The following is an 18,894-nucleotide window of genomic DNA, read 5'->3' on the forward strand; positions in this document are numbered from 1 at the left end:
AGCGAGAGCGCGTATGTTTTGGATTAGGCCAACCGGCTAACTCAAACATATCCAGGTTAGGTTGAACCAGGTTCGTAGTATAGGCCCCAGGCTGACAGGCTTTTAACATCCCGTCACTGACAACAACTTTGCAGTGCTACTCTAGGTCACTGACCTATTTCCCCACTATGCTTTTGTGGTGTCCCCCTTTTGTTTTCAGTGTTTTCACATCATAGCTTTAATTTAGCTGATGATCTATAAATGAAGTGTGCCTTGCCATTTATTTACATTTTTAATAATATGTGCTTGTTGTTTACTTGAAGTGTTCATTTGCAAAGACAAATTTGAAGTTTATCTGTACACTGAATTATTGGATTTGGTATTTCATATATATTTCTTCAGGTTATTTCCCCTGCTGCTAAAATAGAAACACATGATGTAATCACTTACCCAGATATGTGATGTCAGATCACCCCACTCGGCTCCTGAGCTTCTCATTGGTCGGTTTCACTGGCTCCACATGAAGAGCCGCTGGTGTGAGTCAAACACACTTGCTTTCAGTAGCTCACGCCTGCTTGGCTCTCATTGGCTGTTAGGGTCAAGCCCACCTAAAACCAAACAAATCCATGCTGTTTCCCTGAAAATACACAGGGTGCTTGATTTTATATAAAACACATGAAATGTAAACAGAGTAGATAACAATGTTATAATACTTTTACAATAGATATATTTAGGTATTCTGGAGCCAGTATACCAGTGTGTTGTACTATAACATGCTTATTGATAGGTTAATTTACCCACGCAAGTACTGTTTACACTTTGGACAAAATTGTCCTTTACAATAGTCTCTCCATTATCCAATACGTTATACTTCTATTCCATTGCATCTCAGAGGGAAACAGTGTTAGTTTTACTTCAGTAACATTTTGAATCTTGACTTTGACTTGTATATCATTTTTTTTGGATTGTGGCATTTCTATTTTACTAGAGTAATATGTCTTGAATCAATAGTATTTCTTCCCTCGCTGCATGAGCTCCACATGCTGCTGTCACCTTCAGTCAAATAATCAAAACAACCCTGAGAAACAGGAGACGTGGGAATCTGGTACTCGGGCAGTGATTGGCTGTCGCGCCTGTCAATCACGATCGGGGTGGGTTCTCCAGGCTGCCTCTGTAAGCATGTTAGTACTGAATGAGCTCCAGTGTTTGGCTTTGGTTTGACAAGTTTCCCTGCATGATCATGGGGGTAGGAGTGAGCAGTTAGTTGACACACAATAAAAAAGTTGCAGCTCACGTTGTTTCAGGTAGACTCTGGATCAGACGTTTTGGCAAATGTAGGGACGTGACAAGTGTTTCTTCTCTGAGCGATTCTACAGCCAGTCAAGTCTACATTGGAGCCACACACTAGAGTAAAGATGAACAGCATGTCTTTTGACGATCCTTCGTTGGATAACTTGGATCCAACTCTATCGCTTCATGACCCGAATGATATTGACACGGCTCTCCTAAGCGACATTGATGGTAAGAAACGTGACAGTGTGTGTGCTAGCTAATCCAGTCGTGTTAAGGTTTGCAGCTAAACCAACAACACTGCTTATAAATTAACCTTCTGCATGCTATGTGTGTTTTGTTGGCTTGCATCATGTGTTTTACTCCTAATATGTAATATACATCTCATGCATACGAATTTAAAGCCCTAACAGTGGTTATTAAATGTTTCAGTTCACAACGTAGCTTTTATCATTAGCTAGACTAGCTTCTATTCAGCTAACTCATTTATTTAGAGGCTTGCTTCGGTTCTGAGGTGAAAGGCGGTCTTGTTTACATTGTTCTCTTGTACTATCGGAACGAATGCTATCGTACAATCTTTCTAACATAAAATATGAGAGGGTATTCTAATGCTAGTCGGTGAGGCTAACGTGCAGCTAGGTGGTCGTGCGCCCCGCCCCCAACTCCACAGACAGGGGTTACTGCCGTTCATTCCTCCTTCATGGGTTCACACCGCCTCGGTTGACCGACTTTACACATGATATGTAGAAAATGTGTCTTAAAAGTATTATTCTTACAATATGCTCCAATGAAACATTTCGTATTCCTGTTTAAACACGTGCTTATTTACGTTTGTAGTAATATCTTTCAACATTTTCAACTAGTAAAAATCTTAATATCAATTGCTTATTATGTGTGTCATAGTGATATTCACATTACTCGTTTATTATTTTTTTATATTGAAAACTAGTGCCAATCTTAATTAATTAAACTGTTTATGAATGTGTAATGGTGATATTCTTCTTACACGTTTATTTATTTTTTTATATTGAAAGCTAGTGCAAATCTTAATAAATGCAACTGTTTATGTATGTGTCATAACGGTATTCAGATCACTCGTTTGATGTTATTTTCAAGAAACCATTGTTCAATTAGCCATTATAATATTGTTTTCCTTGGGATTTTCCAGATATCCAGATGTTATTGTTAAAAGTTATTTGTGAAAGCAACACTGCGTAAACTCTACTCGGGAAAGCACATCCTGCAGACCTACTCGTCACCTTCCTAAATTTGACCGACAGTAACCCTGTGTGATTTTGCTCGATGGTAACCTCGCGCGCAGCCACAGACAGCGCTCGCTCTTTTCCCTGTCTTGGGCTGATCGGCATAGCAAGTCCCTGAGACGCGCTCTGATTGGACAAGAGCGATCACCTCATACAAAACAGTGCACTGTAATTCCAGAGAGCTGCGTTTCACTGCTATGGTTTCACTGCAGATACCACATACACGCAGTTTTTATTTTTCAGCTATGTGTGCCACTTCATCAGATCAAATTGGGAGATTATAAAATAGTTGGTTAATTTTGCATCTTTCTAGAGCAGGGGTCTCCAACCTTTCTTCATCTTAGAGCTACTTTGAAAAAATGAAAGTGGCCAAGAGCTACTTGCATCACATCACTTACATTTATTCACATAGCACTCATCAGTTGAATTAAGCTATACTTTTGTACACGTGTGAAATTGCAATACCTAAAGCTTATCACAAATCTTAACTTCACATCAAGGTCCAAGAAAACGAAAATGTCTCACATATTATTATGGCCCACATAGTAAGTAAGTCACTGAACATTCACATGTCCTTAATCACCACCTGACAAGCATCGTATACAGTTAGTGAGATGAATGGCACTGCTGGAGTCCACCACACAGGTGTATGCTGGAGTGTACCCACTTAGGTTCACTCTAATAGAGTCATTTACATGTTCATCAGTCAGTCTTGTTCTGTATTTAGATTTCATGACATTCATGCCAGAAAAAGCTGCTTCACAAAAGTCTGTAGAACAGAACCAAATAAAGCAGACGTGTTCAGTGCTGCTTGGTGAATGTTCTTATAGTTTTCTGGGTCTTCAAGGCTCCAGACATGTTGTGAGTTTTGCTGAGACTTAAACTGAACATGATTTTGGAGATTTATAACCTCCATCTCCACAGGATTGACACTGACCAGTTCAGCCTTCTTTTTCATCTTCTTCTTCATCTTGACATGAAATTATAAACCATAATAAACCAAGTGTATAGGTCTAGCATCCCTATATCTGTGTGTGAAATTGTTCCATCCTCAAAAACAAAAAACTAATACTTCTGCGGTCTAGCTGCAGCTTCTAGCTACGGTCTTCTGTTAAAAAAAGGACACTGAAGGTCCTGAATGTGGCATCACACACATGACTTGAGTCTGAACCATAGACTGTATATATAAACACAGCAGACAGCATTATGAAAACAAAAATAGTGCATGTGGGTGCACACTCACATTCTCTGTCTTACTGTTACATTAATCCCATGAATGTATGAGACTAAGTTAGCTTCATCATTCATATCTCAATCAGTGATTAAGTGAATAATAAAGTTTCTATCGGGTCACTGTCAGCCTGTCACTCATTATTTTCAGGGAGGGGGCGGGGTTTGGAGGAACGGAGAGGAGACGGTGATCGCGGAAGCTTATTTCCTCCTGCCTTCACAAACTTCACACAAGTATTTATCAACTGAAAATAGCAAGAGGACATCCATACTCTGCAATCCAAGACTTGATTAAATCCACCAAAAACCTGACATGACGATAACGAGTGTTTTTCAAAAAACACAAATCCCTCCCTGTGTGTGTGCCGCAGCGACACGGGCCTGATTCAGAGCGGGTCATTCTGCTGTTGGTTCTGGACTGGTGTTGCTGGAGAAAGCAGACTGGTCTGTGTGTGGTGTCGCTGTGCCGCTGTCACGTCTGTTCATTGATCACTGGACCAATTTGATATTCGTGTGACAGAAACAATTCTAAAATAAAAAAACGTTATTGTCCAGCCGCGGCCGAAAAATCAAGAAGCAACCTTACTACGCTATAATCGATAATCGAGCGGCGAGCTACTGAAAAGCTGCCCGCGAGCTACCGGTAGCTCGCGATCGACGTGTTGGAGAGCCCTGTTCTAGAGTAATACATCTAACAGTGCCTTGAATTCACCTTGAAGATTATTACAGTTTGAACCATTGTTATTCAAGTTCATTACTCAATATAGGAAAAATACCTTATGGGTAATTTAAAGATATCTAATGTTCATATGTTCAAGACCAAAATCATGTTACTTTCACAACTCTTTTTTCACAATACATGAGTGTTTTCTGCTCGTCTTTTGTACTGCCTTCACCCATAACTGCAGCAATATAATAATAGTATGACTGCACAGGGGTTGAAATCTGTTACTTGGGTGGTCTTTTGTGCACAGTTTTGTTATGTTTTTACTCTGTATGTCAGCATTTATTATTTGTAATTGATGCTTGCATTATTTTTTTTTTATACAGTGATTAAATCATTTTGAAAATGTACTATTTTATTCTGTAGCTTTCTTATGAGGGCTCTCTCCCTTTCTTATATAGTTAATACTGTAAACATGTATGTAAATATTGGTTTAGAACCAATTGCAACTGAAACATATTGCAAGTCAGTGGCAGTGTTGATAGTTGTGAATTTACCTCTCTCTTCAGACATGCTACAGCTCATCAACAACCAGGACATGGAGTTTGGAGGACTGTTTGATAACCCCCCATACACAGTGCCCCTTCCCACCCAAGAGCTTCCTGGATTGAGTCTAGTCCAGTCTATCATCTTACCTTCCCCTCCAACCACCACCACCACTTCTGTACCTCCACCTCCACCTTCCTCCTCCATCCTAAGCAGTAGCCCCCACCTGGATGCACTCCTGGGCCCTCCCATCATCCGCAGCTCCTCCACCCCAGACAAGGCCTTCCAGCCTCCCACCTTTCAGCTGTCCCCCCTGGCCAAGGTACCCAACTCCACACAAAGGCTTCAGCCGGCCTCCCCCCCACAGGCCCAGGCCCTCAGACAGCCCCAGGTGGAGCAGCCACAACCCATTCTCAGCCCGTCGGCCCCGGCAAAGGCAGCTTCACCTCATGGATCACCAACACCAAACCCAGCTTTCACCTCCACGCCTCAGGCCATCTTCACTGCGCCAGCCCCGACATCTCCTCCTCCGCCCCAGCCCCTGCCTCAGCTTCAGCCCCAGCAACAGGCACTTCATATCCAGCCTCAGTCCCAACAGATCCTGATCAACTACAGCACCGTGAACAGCTACACAAGTAAGCACTCTTTAATCATCATAAGGGTTTATTGCAGTGCTAAGAGGAGCTTCTATTTCGTTATGGACATTTTTAGGACCTACTTGGATCAGCAGTTTCAGTTTTTGGACAATGCTTAATTTTTTGGTTTTTAGCTTTTGCATGTGGTGCAATTTATAAATGTAAAGTCAAGACATTTTCCAAAATAATCATAAATGACACCCTAATGTAACCTCACTGCCCAGCAAAGTGTATTGCATTTATAATGGTCACGAGGTCACTCAACCTTAACTGAATCTATCCAATTCCTAATCTTATAGACTTTGCTCTGCGGTGTGACAGTCTGCGAGCTAAATAAAAATGCTTTGTAGTCAAATAAACATTATTTTTATAATGTCTTGGATGCAATAAATGTTTATTACTATTTTTTAAAACTCCACGTTTGTCTTACTGACAGGTGATTGTAAATTCCAACCCAGATAGATCTGATAAGAAACAAAAGATTACACACTGAATGCTGCTGACACTTACTTCCAGTGGGATGGTATTTCACCTATTGACAGAGAAACCCAGGATAATAATGTTGTGTCAAATGTAATAGTTTCATTTAAAACCAATAATAACTAGTATTTATTTCTATCTGATTAATAGTAGCTAATAAAATATTTTAAGGATGTGAAAGGTCATTTAAGATTCAAAGATCATAAAAAGATTTCACAATGTGCCACATCACAGGAGTACAAATACTGGATTTTTTAAATCTGATATATATCAACTTAATCTGAGTTAATATTTAAAGATTGCGCTTAAAGCAGAAATAAGATGATACCATCCACTGATGCAATGTAATGATTGGTCTTTTCTTTATTTTTGTATGATTTTCAACTGCAAAAAGTCAAAGTAGGTTTGTTGTTTGAGTACTGGAATCTGACTGTTCAAACATATTTATATTGTAAGGATATAGGGGTATTTTTGTTGTTGCATAAATAGGGTGTTATCCAATGATTCAATACACTGTAGAACTACATTAGAACTTTGAATTGCATTATCAAGTTTCTAAAAGGCATGTTATAAAATGTGGATATTGCAATTATACATCCTTGAATGAAGGTTAAAATAATATTTTGCAACTATTTTCCAGCTGCCAGTCCCAGCAGTGTGAGCCAACCCACCACCATCCTGTCATCCTCGCCTCCAAGTATTCAGCCAATGACCATCCAGGCTCAGCTCCAAGGGCTGACCACCACGTCTCCCCTCATGGCCACGTCAGTGAGCCCGCCGATGCAAACCATCGCACCCAACGTGCAGCAAGTGCAGCAAGTGCAGCAAGTGCAGCAAGTGCAGCAAGTGCAGCAAGTGCAGCAAGTGCAGCAAATGCAGCAAGTACAGCAAGTACAGCAAATGCAGCAAGTGCAGCAAGTACAGCAAATGCAGCAAATGCAGCAAGTACCTGTAAGTGTTTCAGACTGGCACCTGAATGTACTTCTACATGCAAATCAAATTCAGTGTACTCATTGTTTGTGTTTTACGGAGCCAAGAGCAGAACTGTGCATCTATACTGATATTTTGTCTATTTTGTGTGTGTATCTTTTCAGTTGTTGCTGCAGCCGCAGTTCATCAAGGCGGAGTCTCTGCTGCTGACTACTATGGCTTCCTCCACCTCCCTGTCCAGCACCACCCCAGTACAGAGCACTTCACTGCAGGTAGGCACATCAAATGCAACCCTTATTTCATACAATAATCAAAATGTGATTTACTGTGCATACTTTATGGAACTGTCTTTCTCTATTTTTAGCGGTCTTTGCCCTTCCAGGCCTTTATGGGCGGTGGCACCATCCTGACCACGGTGCCAGTCATGATGGACACTGATAAGATGCCCATTAACCGCATTGCCATCAGCGGCAAGCCGTTTGGCGTGCCACACAAGGGAGAGAAGCGCACAGCCCACAATGCAATTGAGAAGCGTTACCGGTCCTCTATTAATGACAAAATTCTCGAGCTCAAAGATATGGTGGCTGGTTCCGAGGCCAAGGTAAGAAAGATATTTATCTGCATTACAATATATCCTTGTCAAAGAAAAATCTCTCAATCAACATTGAAAAGAGGAAGAAGCTTATAATGTGATGTTTCTTCTTTCTTGTAGCTCAACAAGTCTGCAGTGCTGAGGAAAACCCTCGATTACATCCGTTTCCTGCAGTCGACCAACCAGAAGCTCAAACAGGAGAACATGGCGTTTAAAATGGCCGCCCAGAAAAACAGTACGTGCTTAAAACCTGTCACTCTTCTTTATTCCATAACAGGTCTCTACAATTAATTTCTATTTCTTGAAGTCATTCAGTTGACCTTTTGTGATGAGGTCTTAGTTAGCTACTGTTATCCTGAATTGACAGCAATGAAAACAGTCCTCTACAGCGTCTGAGTAGATGAAATTGAGTGTTGAAGATGTCTTTACTGTTGCCCCGCTGATTGACCTTCTAACTGTTCTCCGCGTCTTTCCTTTCTTCAGAGTCTCTCAAGGACCTGGTTGCCATGGAGGTCGATACACCGGCTGATGTGAAGAATGAGCTGCCCACCCCACCTGCTTCTGACGTGGGCTCCCCCACCTCTTTCTCTCACTGTAGCAGTGACTCAGAGCCCGACAGTCCGATGGTGGAGGACACTAAGGTATTAAAGCTTTGCATGATTCATGCCGTATTTAGAATCAGGGCCATCACCATTGTACTTCATAAACAGAATAAAATATGACGTTACAGTCTCTGTCAATCATTATGTTTGCTTATATAAATGTATCTCTCTTGTCTCTCTTCAACTCAGCAGCCTACGGTGGGCATCGTGGACAAATCCGCAGCAGGAGGCAGCGCTGGTGGCATGTTGGACCGTTCCCGCATGGCGTTGTGCGCCTTCACCTTCCTCTTCCTCTCTCTCAACCCTCTGGCTGCCCTGCTCTGCGCATCCGGCAGCAGCTCAGCTGGAAGCTCAGCAGCCACACCTCACACAGGAAGGAGCGTCCTGGGCGTGGATATCGCAGGTAGAATGAAGTCAGTAGAGAGTCACAGAAATTAGCTGCTCGGAAATTTAAGGGCCCCGACTTCATGTTAGGGCTGCTCAATTAATAGTATTTTAATCGCAATTACGATTTTGTCTTGCCACGATTATGAAAACAACATAATCGATTTTTATTGGTTTTTCAATTGAATTATACTTAAAGTTCAGGGTAATCAACTGTTAAAAACATACTACACATTTTCTTTTTCAATAAATTGATGTTTTCAAAGTAAATGGATACTCGTTTTTAATAATCGTGATATCAATTATTGACCCAAATAATCGAGATTATGATTTTTGCCATAATCGAGCAGCCCTACTTCATGTTATGATTTTCGTGGAAAACATATATTACATTTTTCTGGAATTTTTAACAATAATGTAAGGAATATGCTTGAATTTCAAAGTTCTCCTTGAATTATGCTAACTAATTAGCTAAATATACTACAAAATATTTCAATATTTGAAATCAACCATTTGTTTGTTCGTTTTGTATTTCATGGCGTCTCACATCAGACGCGAAGGAAACCGGAGCTAGCATATCCTTGATGATAATCAAAACATCAATTCAAGTTGACTTGTGGAATAAACAAACAGAAAAAAAATCCAGTTTACTGTAAACGGTAAACTAAGTTTTACATACTTTATTTAAAGTAACAATTTAGATTAGACAATAATGACTTCAACAATCTTGAAATGTTGGTCTAAGTTTAAATGATGACTACAAAATATTAAATGAAAGGTGTTTTCTGCAGCGGAGTCGTGGGGCTGGATGGACTGGATGCTGCCAACCTTACTGGTGTGGCTGGTGAACGGTGTTCTGGTGTCAGGGGTTCTGGTCCGACTGCTGGTGTATGGAGAGCCTGTAACCAGACCACACTCTGGATCCTCTGTGTTGTTCTGGAGGCACCGCAAGCAGGCTGACCTGGACCTGGCTAGAGTATGTTTCCTTTTACTCAATACACACAGATAAAACGTTTTGAAGAAACGTTACATTCCAAAGGATAGCTGTACATGCCAGCACTCTTCCTGAGGAGTTTCATTTAATCTCTTCTTATTTCTTCCTCCCCAGGGAGATTTCGCCCAGGCCAGTCAGAACCTGTGGACGTGTCTAAAGGCTCTTGGTCGTCCCTTACCCATCTCCCAGTTGGACCTGGCCTGTTCTGCGCTCTGGTCCCTGCTAAGGTTCTGCCTCCAGCGCCTCTGGGTGGGCCGCTGGTTGGCTGCCAGGGCAGGAGGGCTGCGGTCTGACCGCCCCCTGAAGGAGGACGCCTGCAAAAGCAGCCGGGACGCCGCTCTGGTTTACCACCGCCTGCACCAGCTTCACATGACAGGTGGGTTGGTGAGAAAACACTGTTTCTAAATTAAATCGGTGTGGGAGAATGCACACTCTCTGGTGGCTAATTGTAGTGGCAGAATATCAGGTGACTAAAGCTCCGTCAGCTTATGATGATAAGAAGAAAAAAGGTTTATTGGCTTACGTTGCAAAGCCTTTTCCGGATTATTCTATCACTGTTGTGTATATATATGTGTATATATATATATATATTCAAAACATATACATATAATTTTCTTGTCTTATTTCTGTGCGTACAGGTAAGCTGAATGGCAGCCACCTGTCAGCAGTGCACATGGCTCTGAGTGCAGTGAACCTGGCAGAGTGTGCTGGCTCCTGTCTGCCTGTAGCCAGTCTGGCTGAGGTCTACGTGTCCGCAGCTCTACGGGTCAAAGCCAGCATGCCAAGGATCCTGCATTTTACTTCTGTAAGTCCGCTTAGTTTGCACATGCACAAAGCCAATTGCTACGTTTGACATATATCATTGAATATTTTATGCTTGGATGCTGTCAGAATGACGCTTTTGCACATTATTCTGTTTAGAGTTCAAATAGTATTCACTTAACAGCAAGTAATTTAGAGGTTATGTTTGGCTCGTGTTTCATTAACATGACCTTGGGACCTGAGGAAACATCATTTGTGACCTATAAGCTGTGTTGTTCTCTCCATAATCAATTTATGTTAGAAATGAAAGTGAACTTAACTTCGTTTTTTATTCCCGATAGCGTGTTTTCCTGAGCAGCGCCCGCCAGGCGTGCCTGTCGTCCAGCGGCAGCGTTCCTCCAGCTATGCAGTGGCTGTGTCACCCTCTAGGTCATCGCTTCTTTGTGGATGGGGATTGGGCTATTCGCAGCACTCCTAAAGAAAGCATCTACAGCCAGGCGGGCAATACTGGTCAGTGCAGACAAAAATGTAGTACACACTCCATGTGGCCTTGACCTCTGTTTTGAACACGCACACAGTTGTATTCCTCATGTTAATGGTCTCTTGGTGCTCTCACAGTGGATCCTCTGGCCCAGGTGACTCAGGCTTTCAGGGAACACCTCCTGGAGAAAGCGCTGTACTGTGTGGCTCAGCCTCACGGAGAGAAGAGCCCCGACCAGGGAGAAGGGTGAGAACGTTTTTAATACTGTTTGCCAAACTGAAATGTGTATACCATTTACATTTGGACAATAAACAAAGGATAGCATAACTAAAAAATGAACGGGTCGTAATATTTGTGGTGGAGAATAACCATTCAGTGTGTTTCCCTCCTCAGGGAGTATGCTGATGCCCTGGAGTATCTCCAGTTGTTGATAAGTGCATCAGATGCTGCTGGAGCCACCTCCCAGTCCTTTGCCATCGGCTCCAATATGGCCACTGTGACCGGTAAGTGCCTGTCCTTTATTTACACGAGGAGACGCAAACCAAGCACTTTAAAGACACTGACTAAAAACATATTTTTAAACCATGGCAACCAAACTCTTACTGACTAAGACTGCTTCTGTTGCTTGGTCCCATCAACACATTGAGTTTTCGATTAGGGCTCCTTCCTTCATTACTACTTTTCTATCTGAGATAATTGAATTTGCCTTTGCAGCATCCTTCAGTCACCTTCCCCTGACTGTTTGATTTTCCTAATGTGCTTGCAAAATAATAAGTGGATGGATAAAGTTAATTCTTACACTATCGAGATTGAGTAACCTCATTTCCACTTGGTTGACTTGCACACTCCCTCCACGTTCCTTTGTCCTCAATGATCACACATCTGAGCGAAAGGGGACTCGGTGAAAGGGAGGCATCCACTAGATTGCTTCATCTATCTTCAGTGCTGTCAAATCTGTGATCACCTTGAGAGGAGGGAGGGAGGGAGGGAGGGAGGGAGGGAGCAGGGATTTTATTAGGAGACTTTTCTTGGCAGAGCCTCAGGTTGCTCACAGTGTCAGAAGTTTGTTCGTGTTGCCCAAATGTTAAATGGAGTAATTTTCCCAAATGAGGGAGTCGTTAAAATGGCAGCTTTCTCTCCGCATGTTGTGATTACGCCAGAGGGGTGAAACGGATTGATTCAGAGGTCAAACTACAGACTGTGTGTGTGTGTGTGTGTGTGTGTGTGTGTGTGTGTGTGTGTGTGTGTGTGTGTGTGTGTGTGTGTGTGTGTGTGTGTGTGTGTGTGTGTGTGTGTGTGTGTGTGTGTGTGTGTGTGTGTGTGTGTGTGTGTGTGTGTGTGTGTGTGTGTGTGTGTGTGTGTATCTGTGTGTGTATCTGTGTGTGTGTGTGTGTGTGTGTGTGTGTGTGTGTGTGTGTGTGTGTGTGTGTGTGTGTGTGTGTGTGTGTGTCCGCACTCTAATTCATGTTAAATGTGAAAGTGGGCAATGGGGGATTCAAATACTTGCATTTTATTGTTTGTCTGTGGGTGTCTCGCTTTTCACCGTATTTGTTCCAACTTCCAGGCTGCGACCCCCACTCCAAGTGGTGGTCCTCGGTTACCGTGGTGATTATCAATTGGCTCCAAGGAGATGACGCCGCAGCAGAGAGACTGTACCCAACTGTTGAGCACCTGCCGCGCAGCCTGCAGAACGCAGAGTGAGTTTGACATGAACACACAGGAACGTCCCCTGCCAGCCTAAGAGTGTGGCACACATACACACACTTCCTCTTCTTTAACCTGTGTCCTCTGTCTCTCTGATCCCTCGCTCTGTCAGGAGTCTCCTGCCCAAGGCGTGTCTGAACACATTCAGGGCGGTGCGGGCTCTGCTGTCCAAACCTGAAAACTGCCAGCTGAGTCTGAGCTACAGCGACAAGGCCAGCGCTCTGCTTCGAGACAGCCTCAACCTCGGACCCCACTGCCACAGCTCCAGTTTAGACAAGGTACACACACACACACACACACACACACACACACACACACACACACACACACACACACACACACACACACACACACACACACACACACACACACACACACACACACACACACACACACACACAGGCACACGCACGCACACACACACAGGCGCTCATTATATTTTAGTTTTATGAGGGCAACCACATTTGCATTAGAAATACAAAAAAATGCAAATGCACAGAGTGACAGATGTGCCAAAACATGTGCGTGCATATATTGTAAACAGAGAAAATTGCCCATACATAATTACTTGGTACTTAGTACACACACACATTTCACAATACAACGCCACACACTTTCCCACAGAGTGTGAATCCCCCTGCAGCAGCTCCTCTGTGATAGGGTGGTGGTCTCCCCTCTGGCGCTCAGCAGATGGTGATGCTGGTGGATAGGTAGCTCACAGTGTGTGCACGTCTGCGGCCAGAGCTGTTGTGCATTGTAGTTGCATTGCATGTGTGTCTCAGCGGAGTGCAATGTTCCTGCAGTGCAACACAGAGCTGGCCCACTAACAGCAGAACACACACACACACACACACACACACACACACACACACACACACACACACACACACACACACACACACACACACACACACACACACACACACACACACACACACACACACACACACACACACACACACACATAATGAGGGTACAGAATGCCCTTCATCTTTGACTGGAGCCGGCTAATATCTCTGTGATCTTTTGTGCTATCCTTCTGAGTATTGAATGTTTGTTTCTTATAATTACAATTAACGCCACGATTTAGCGTGTACATTAACACCATAAAATAATTACCATGTTATTTAAAAAATAATTACACTCTAATTTCAGTATCCAGGTCATCAGTCTGTTACTGTACTGCATCAATAGCATTTTAATGTATCCTATTCTTGGCCATTTCTCTCTTTAGGTTGTCCAGTTGCTCTTGTGTGATCTCCTGTTGGTGATGAGGACCAACGTGTGGCGCCTGCAGCAGCAGGGGGCCGGTCCTGCGGGGTCAGGGTTGGTGGGCACCAGCGGCCCTGCGGGGGTCCACCAGGCCTCCCCACCGGAGCTCCAAGGCTTTCAGCAAGATCTCAGCTCCCTACGCAAACTGGCACACAGCTTCAGACCTGCAATGCGGAGAGTACGTACTGCAAAGTTGAAAGGAAATCTATTGTCTTTTGTATCGTTCATGTTGTCTATACTGATTTCTAATTTGATTTCCTCTCACTCTAACACAAAAGCAGACATCCAAACACAATTGACAGACACAAAACAAGATGAATACACCAACTCCTGTGTTTTATTGTCAAGCACTGAAAACCATGACTAATCATGCAAACAAAAATTCAATAAATATAAAAGTTTATAAAAAAAAACAAAAAACCATGACTCATAAAATCCTCATAAACCGATTTTAAAGTATCGAGGCACAGGCATCAAGGGCTGGAATGGCAAACAGTCAGCCAACATGGCAACACATTAAGAGAAGTGCATTGCGTCCTGTATATACATCCAAATACTTCCTGTGCCCATATTTGCAGGCAGGCCACGGTGCAGTTCTCTGTGGAAATTAGATGGGAGGTGTTACACAACACACACACACACACACACACACACACACACACACACACACACACACACACACACACACACACACACACACACACACACACACACACACACACACACACACACACACACACACACACACACACACACACACACACACACACACACACACACACACACACACACACACACACACATACACCCCTGAGGCAAGTGTTTAGCAGCGTTATTCACTAGGCTTCAAAGTCTCTCTGAGGTAGAGCTGGATATGTGTATGAGTCACCATCCCTCCTCCTCATTTATCTCCCTTCATCTCTTTCCAGTTGTTCCTTCATGAAGCTACAGCCAGGCTGATGGCGGGGGCCAGTCCCACCCGCACACATCAGCTCCTGGATCGCTCGCTGCGACGCAGGGCAACGCCCGGAGCCAAAACAGGTGTGTGTTTGTTTTAATATTTTCATCAACTATGCAACAACAATTGTTAGTTAACTTTTTGCTGCTCTAACTGTCTGTTCTATTTCTATGTTTGTCCACAAACCTTAATTTACCAGATGGGATATATTCCGTTTATTGATGTATTTGACATTTATGGATTGCCTATTAAACCAACTAAAGGTGGTATCATATTTTTAAAGATGTATTCAGGCGTTCAGCATCTGTAGGTTTTTTGTGTGTATCGACTATACTCAGATATTGTAGGCCATGTGGAGGCTATGATAACATAATCTTAATTGCATATTAATTAATGAGTTATCAAGCTGTAATTAATTAACTTTAAAGCAGTTGGCAAATAAACGCTTTTGAAACTTACTGATAAACTTCAACTGTGGATTCCGCTCTTCTCCAAGCAGCGGTTTTAGATGTGTGTTTTCTTGCTTCGTTTTAAATAAAAGCTGGGATACACTGAATGGCGGTAAATAGTAGCTCTAATCAGCTTCTAATCTATTTTGTCCAATTGTTCACAACACTAAATCCCATCAGTAATTAAACAAGAAGCTGCTGCAGTCTGATTGCCCGTCAGTGGCTGATCGTACATCGTAAAGCTCCTCAGAAATTACCATGGTAACAACGTTTCTTTGTGTTTTTGTGTGCAGAGGAGTGCGAGACGCGGCCGGGCCAGCGGGAGCAGGCGGAGGCTGTGATGCTGGCGTGCCGCTACCTTCCCCCCTCCTTCCTTTCGGCCCCCGGCCAACGGGTGGGCATGCTGGCAGACGCTGCCCGCACCCTGGAGAAGCTGGGAGACAAGAGGACCCTCCACGACTGCCAGCAAATGATCATCAAGCTGGGCAGCGGCACTACTGTCACCAACAGCTAGAGAGCAGGAAGGTTGGGGAGGGGCTGAGAGACATGTATGGACACTGTATATAGAAACATCTCTGAGATACAAAAACACACAGACAAAAAAGAAAATATCAGCAGAGACACAGCCACACATTCTCTGGCATTTCTGGCGTGCAGCTATTGAACAGATTTACTTAACTATCCAGATTCATATCAAACTGACAGATTTCTTTCATGGACTGTCCCTGCCAACACCTAATCCCCACATCAGGACGCACTGTGTGTGTAGAGGTAACACTCTTGTTGCTATGGATTACCAGAATAAGAACATTTTCGGTTGCAGTGCCACAGTTTGACCACAATGAGGAGCCGTCACGTCCTCTAAGTAGACTGTTCAGTGTGAATGATTGAGAGTGTGAGTGTGTGTGTGTATGCGTGTGTGAGAGTGAAGCATGAAAGAGATATTTGCCCTGCACTTATTCAGTCCTACCCCGATCTTTTCGACATAAATGCACCTTAAGCAGGACTGCTCAGTGGGTTGGAGTGGCGGGCTGCTCTGATTGGCCGCAGAGTGAGGCGTCACTTGTTCGTTGAGGAAAAGGACTTGATTGGTCCGCCCATGGGCTCGTTCAGTGGGAAGCCACTCCGCCGGTTCACAAAGTGTTAAAGTTTATTTGAATCAAGTTTGACTTGAAGCCAGGGCGAGGTGACCCACTGGACGCTCCATGTGTCAATCTGCACTAGCCCTGCAAGGCTGATTTCAATGAGGTAAATAGAAATGTGGCTTTATGGAGTTATTTTCATAGAGATCATTATTTGTGTTGCCGTGTACATATTTCAAAATGTATTTATAATCTGTAAGAAGTATTTTGCAAAGCAGATTGATAATGCTTATTTTCTTGCCCTAAACTGAGTTTATTTGGTAGCTTTTCTCCAGGCCCATATAATGGAGTTACTGTAATGTGTTGCCATGGCAATGGGTGTCAAAATCAAGTGCAAGTTATTTGCGTCACATCGTCTGACTCAATTGACCTTTTGCACTGTTGCACACGTATGCAGCTACGACTTTTTTTTTTCCATATTGGCAGCGTCCAATTCTGGTATCACAAAGATTAAATACTATAAAGTTGCAGAGGAACACTTTTGCAACAAGTTACGCAATGAAGAACATTTCAAATGATTAGTTTTTTATTCAAAGGGGGCCTGTAGTGAAACTGGTTTTCCTTTTTAGCTCCAACACGAAGAGCCACACTTGCTCTTTCAGTCATTATAGTTAAATGTTCCTAGAGAATCACACATTGTTGTTGATTTTTAAAGGACTGTAAGAAAAAGAAAAAAATCGTTGGCATGTGTTTTTGTTTCAGAACGAGTATGTTTTTTAAAGTGTCACTAATGTGAAAGACTGAAAGATGATGGATTGAGATGAATGAGTCATAGCAATGTCTAAAGGTGTTATTCATGTGTTCTTTAACTTTGATATATTTTCATCTCTTCCATGTTCTTCGGTTTCATCTCTTTATGATGTAAATATTAAAGCATTTTGTAAGGAAGGATTTACAGTTTCCTGTGGTGCTTTCCATTGTAATGGGGGTAATTGTAATACACATAATTAAATGTCTCCCTTTTCCAAACTCGAAATTATGCTCTTCTTGTGGTTGAATGAAAAAGGCAAGAACAAGTTTTGACCAAAGAAAATCTGTGATTATTCTGAACTGAATCTCCTTTGGCGTTTTGTAAGCAAATGTCAAAGGTTAATTGATATCGGTAATAGTTATCTGTAATCATTTGCTTTATTAAAAGCAGGTTGTTAAGATAAGGCTTTAATTTCTCAAATGTGATTGCTTGATATGTTTATAACCAGATTGGAAGTGTTGACATCATTTTGATAATGAACACTGTTATGACTCCTTGTGGTCCCTTTGCCCGGTGATGCCATGCAGATCCAAATGGTGTTGATGTCAGTGCGTATTCAGGAAAGACAAAAAGAGCAGGCGTTGGTCATAGCAGCATGAAAGGTGCTGGTATATTTAACATTGGCGTTACAAAAAACATTTCAAACAAAGTGATGCTGTGTCATCGATTTCAAACAAATAGACATGGAAATCAATAAAACGACATGCTCCAACTTATGACAAGTGACATTCCCAAAAAAGGTAATTTTTTTTCATCAATGGATTCTTTTAATAACATTTTATAAGCAATAACATATTCCATTTTATAGAAAATAAACATCTCTAGGAAATACTATACACAATTATATTAGTACATCACATCTTACATTTAAACAGCTTCAAATACTTATATACACCATTAAATAATGAGCTTCATAAAAGAGAACGTTTGGTGTGGCGTTTTTGCACTTTCTTTTATGCTCTAATACTTAAATATGTCTCTTTTTGATATGACCAGTACTTAAACTCACACCCTGTCCAGGGCGTTGTTACATAGCATGGAAGAGTGAAAGAGGCTACATCTGAGATACACGAACAGACGGGAGTGTTATGAAATCTGGAGTGAATGTGTGTCTTTCTGCGATGATGTTGTGGGTGAAATAATCATACATGATGGCAATGTGTAACAGTAATACTTCTGAACTGTACATAGATATGAGGTGAGATGACCTGACTCCCTGTTGGACCCTCGGAGCCCCGATTTGCAACCTGTCGAGTGATGATGGCGTCGTCTACTGTATATTGAATGTGCACACAGTTGAAATGGGGTAACACTCTTGAACAGAGTTTAGTTTTTTCATTTTTTTCTGTTAATTTCGGAATTACAACAAAGCCTGACATATACCAAGAGTGACGCAATGATGTTGTATAGTCATAATGCACATCAAAATACATCTCCGAAGATAAGAGCATTATAGTAAAATACTGCGTCCATTTTTTTTCGGAACTCTTCAATATCAGAATATTTAGAACCTGTAAAGCACGTCATCATGTACAGTTCCTTTTTTGTTTCGTTTTGTCTCTTGTTTTAAACACACACATTGAGATAGTACATCCAGTGGTTGGCTGCTGCTGCTGCTGCTTTTTTGATGCAATGACATCTTGGAGACGAACTTCTTCACTCACGCATAATGCCCAAACACACGGATGGTGTGGCTGTAGAATGACAATGTGATTATCCCACTCACACGCGCACAGACACACACGCATACACACTTCTTGGCTCACAGACAAGGTGGCCAGAGGGAT

General features: G+C 42.4%; 1 protein-coding gene across 1 annotated transcript; it reads left to right on the top strand.

The window, feature by feature from the left end:
• The first annotated feature begins 1,177 nt into the window (after window positions 1–1,177).
• On the top strand, window positions 1,178–17,247 carry srebf1 (sterol regulatory element binding transcription factor 1). The gene is made up of 19 exons (XM_034088815.2): window positions 1,178–1,500; window positions 4,995–5,606; window positions 6,727–7,037; window positions 7,181–7,288; window positions 7,381–7,617; window positions 7,729–7,843; window positions 8,092–8,249; window positions 8,400–8,613; window positions 9,386–9,570; window positions 9,703–9,964; window positions 10,227–10,393; window positions 10,692–10,860; window positions 10,969–11,077; window positions 11,225–11,334; window positions 12,396–12,528; window positions 12,648–12,813; window positions 13,770–13,985; window positions 14,737–14,848; window positions 15,508–17,247. The coding sequence occupies exons 1-19, from the start codon at window positions 1,395–1,397 to the stop codon at window positions 15,726–15,728; spliced, it is 3,711 nt and encodes a 1,236-aa protein (XP_033944706.2). The 5' UTR covers window positions 1,178–1,394; the 3' UTR covers window positions 15,729–17,247.
• The last annotated feature ends 1,647 nt before the right edge of the window (window positions 17,248–18,894 follow it).

This window comes from Pseudochaenichthys georgianus, chromosome 8, assembly GCF_902827115.2.
Source record: "Pseudochaenichthys georgianus chromosome 8, fPseGeo1.2, whole genome shotgun sequence".
NCBI classification, from domain to species: Eukaryota; Metazoa; Chordata; class Actinopteri; order Perciformes; family Channichthyidae; genus Pseudochaenichthys; species Pseudochaenichthys georgianus.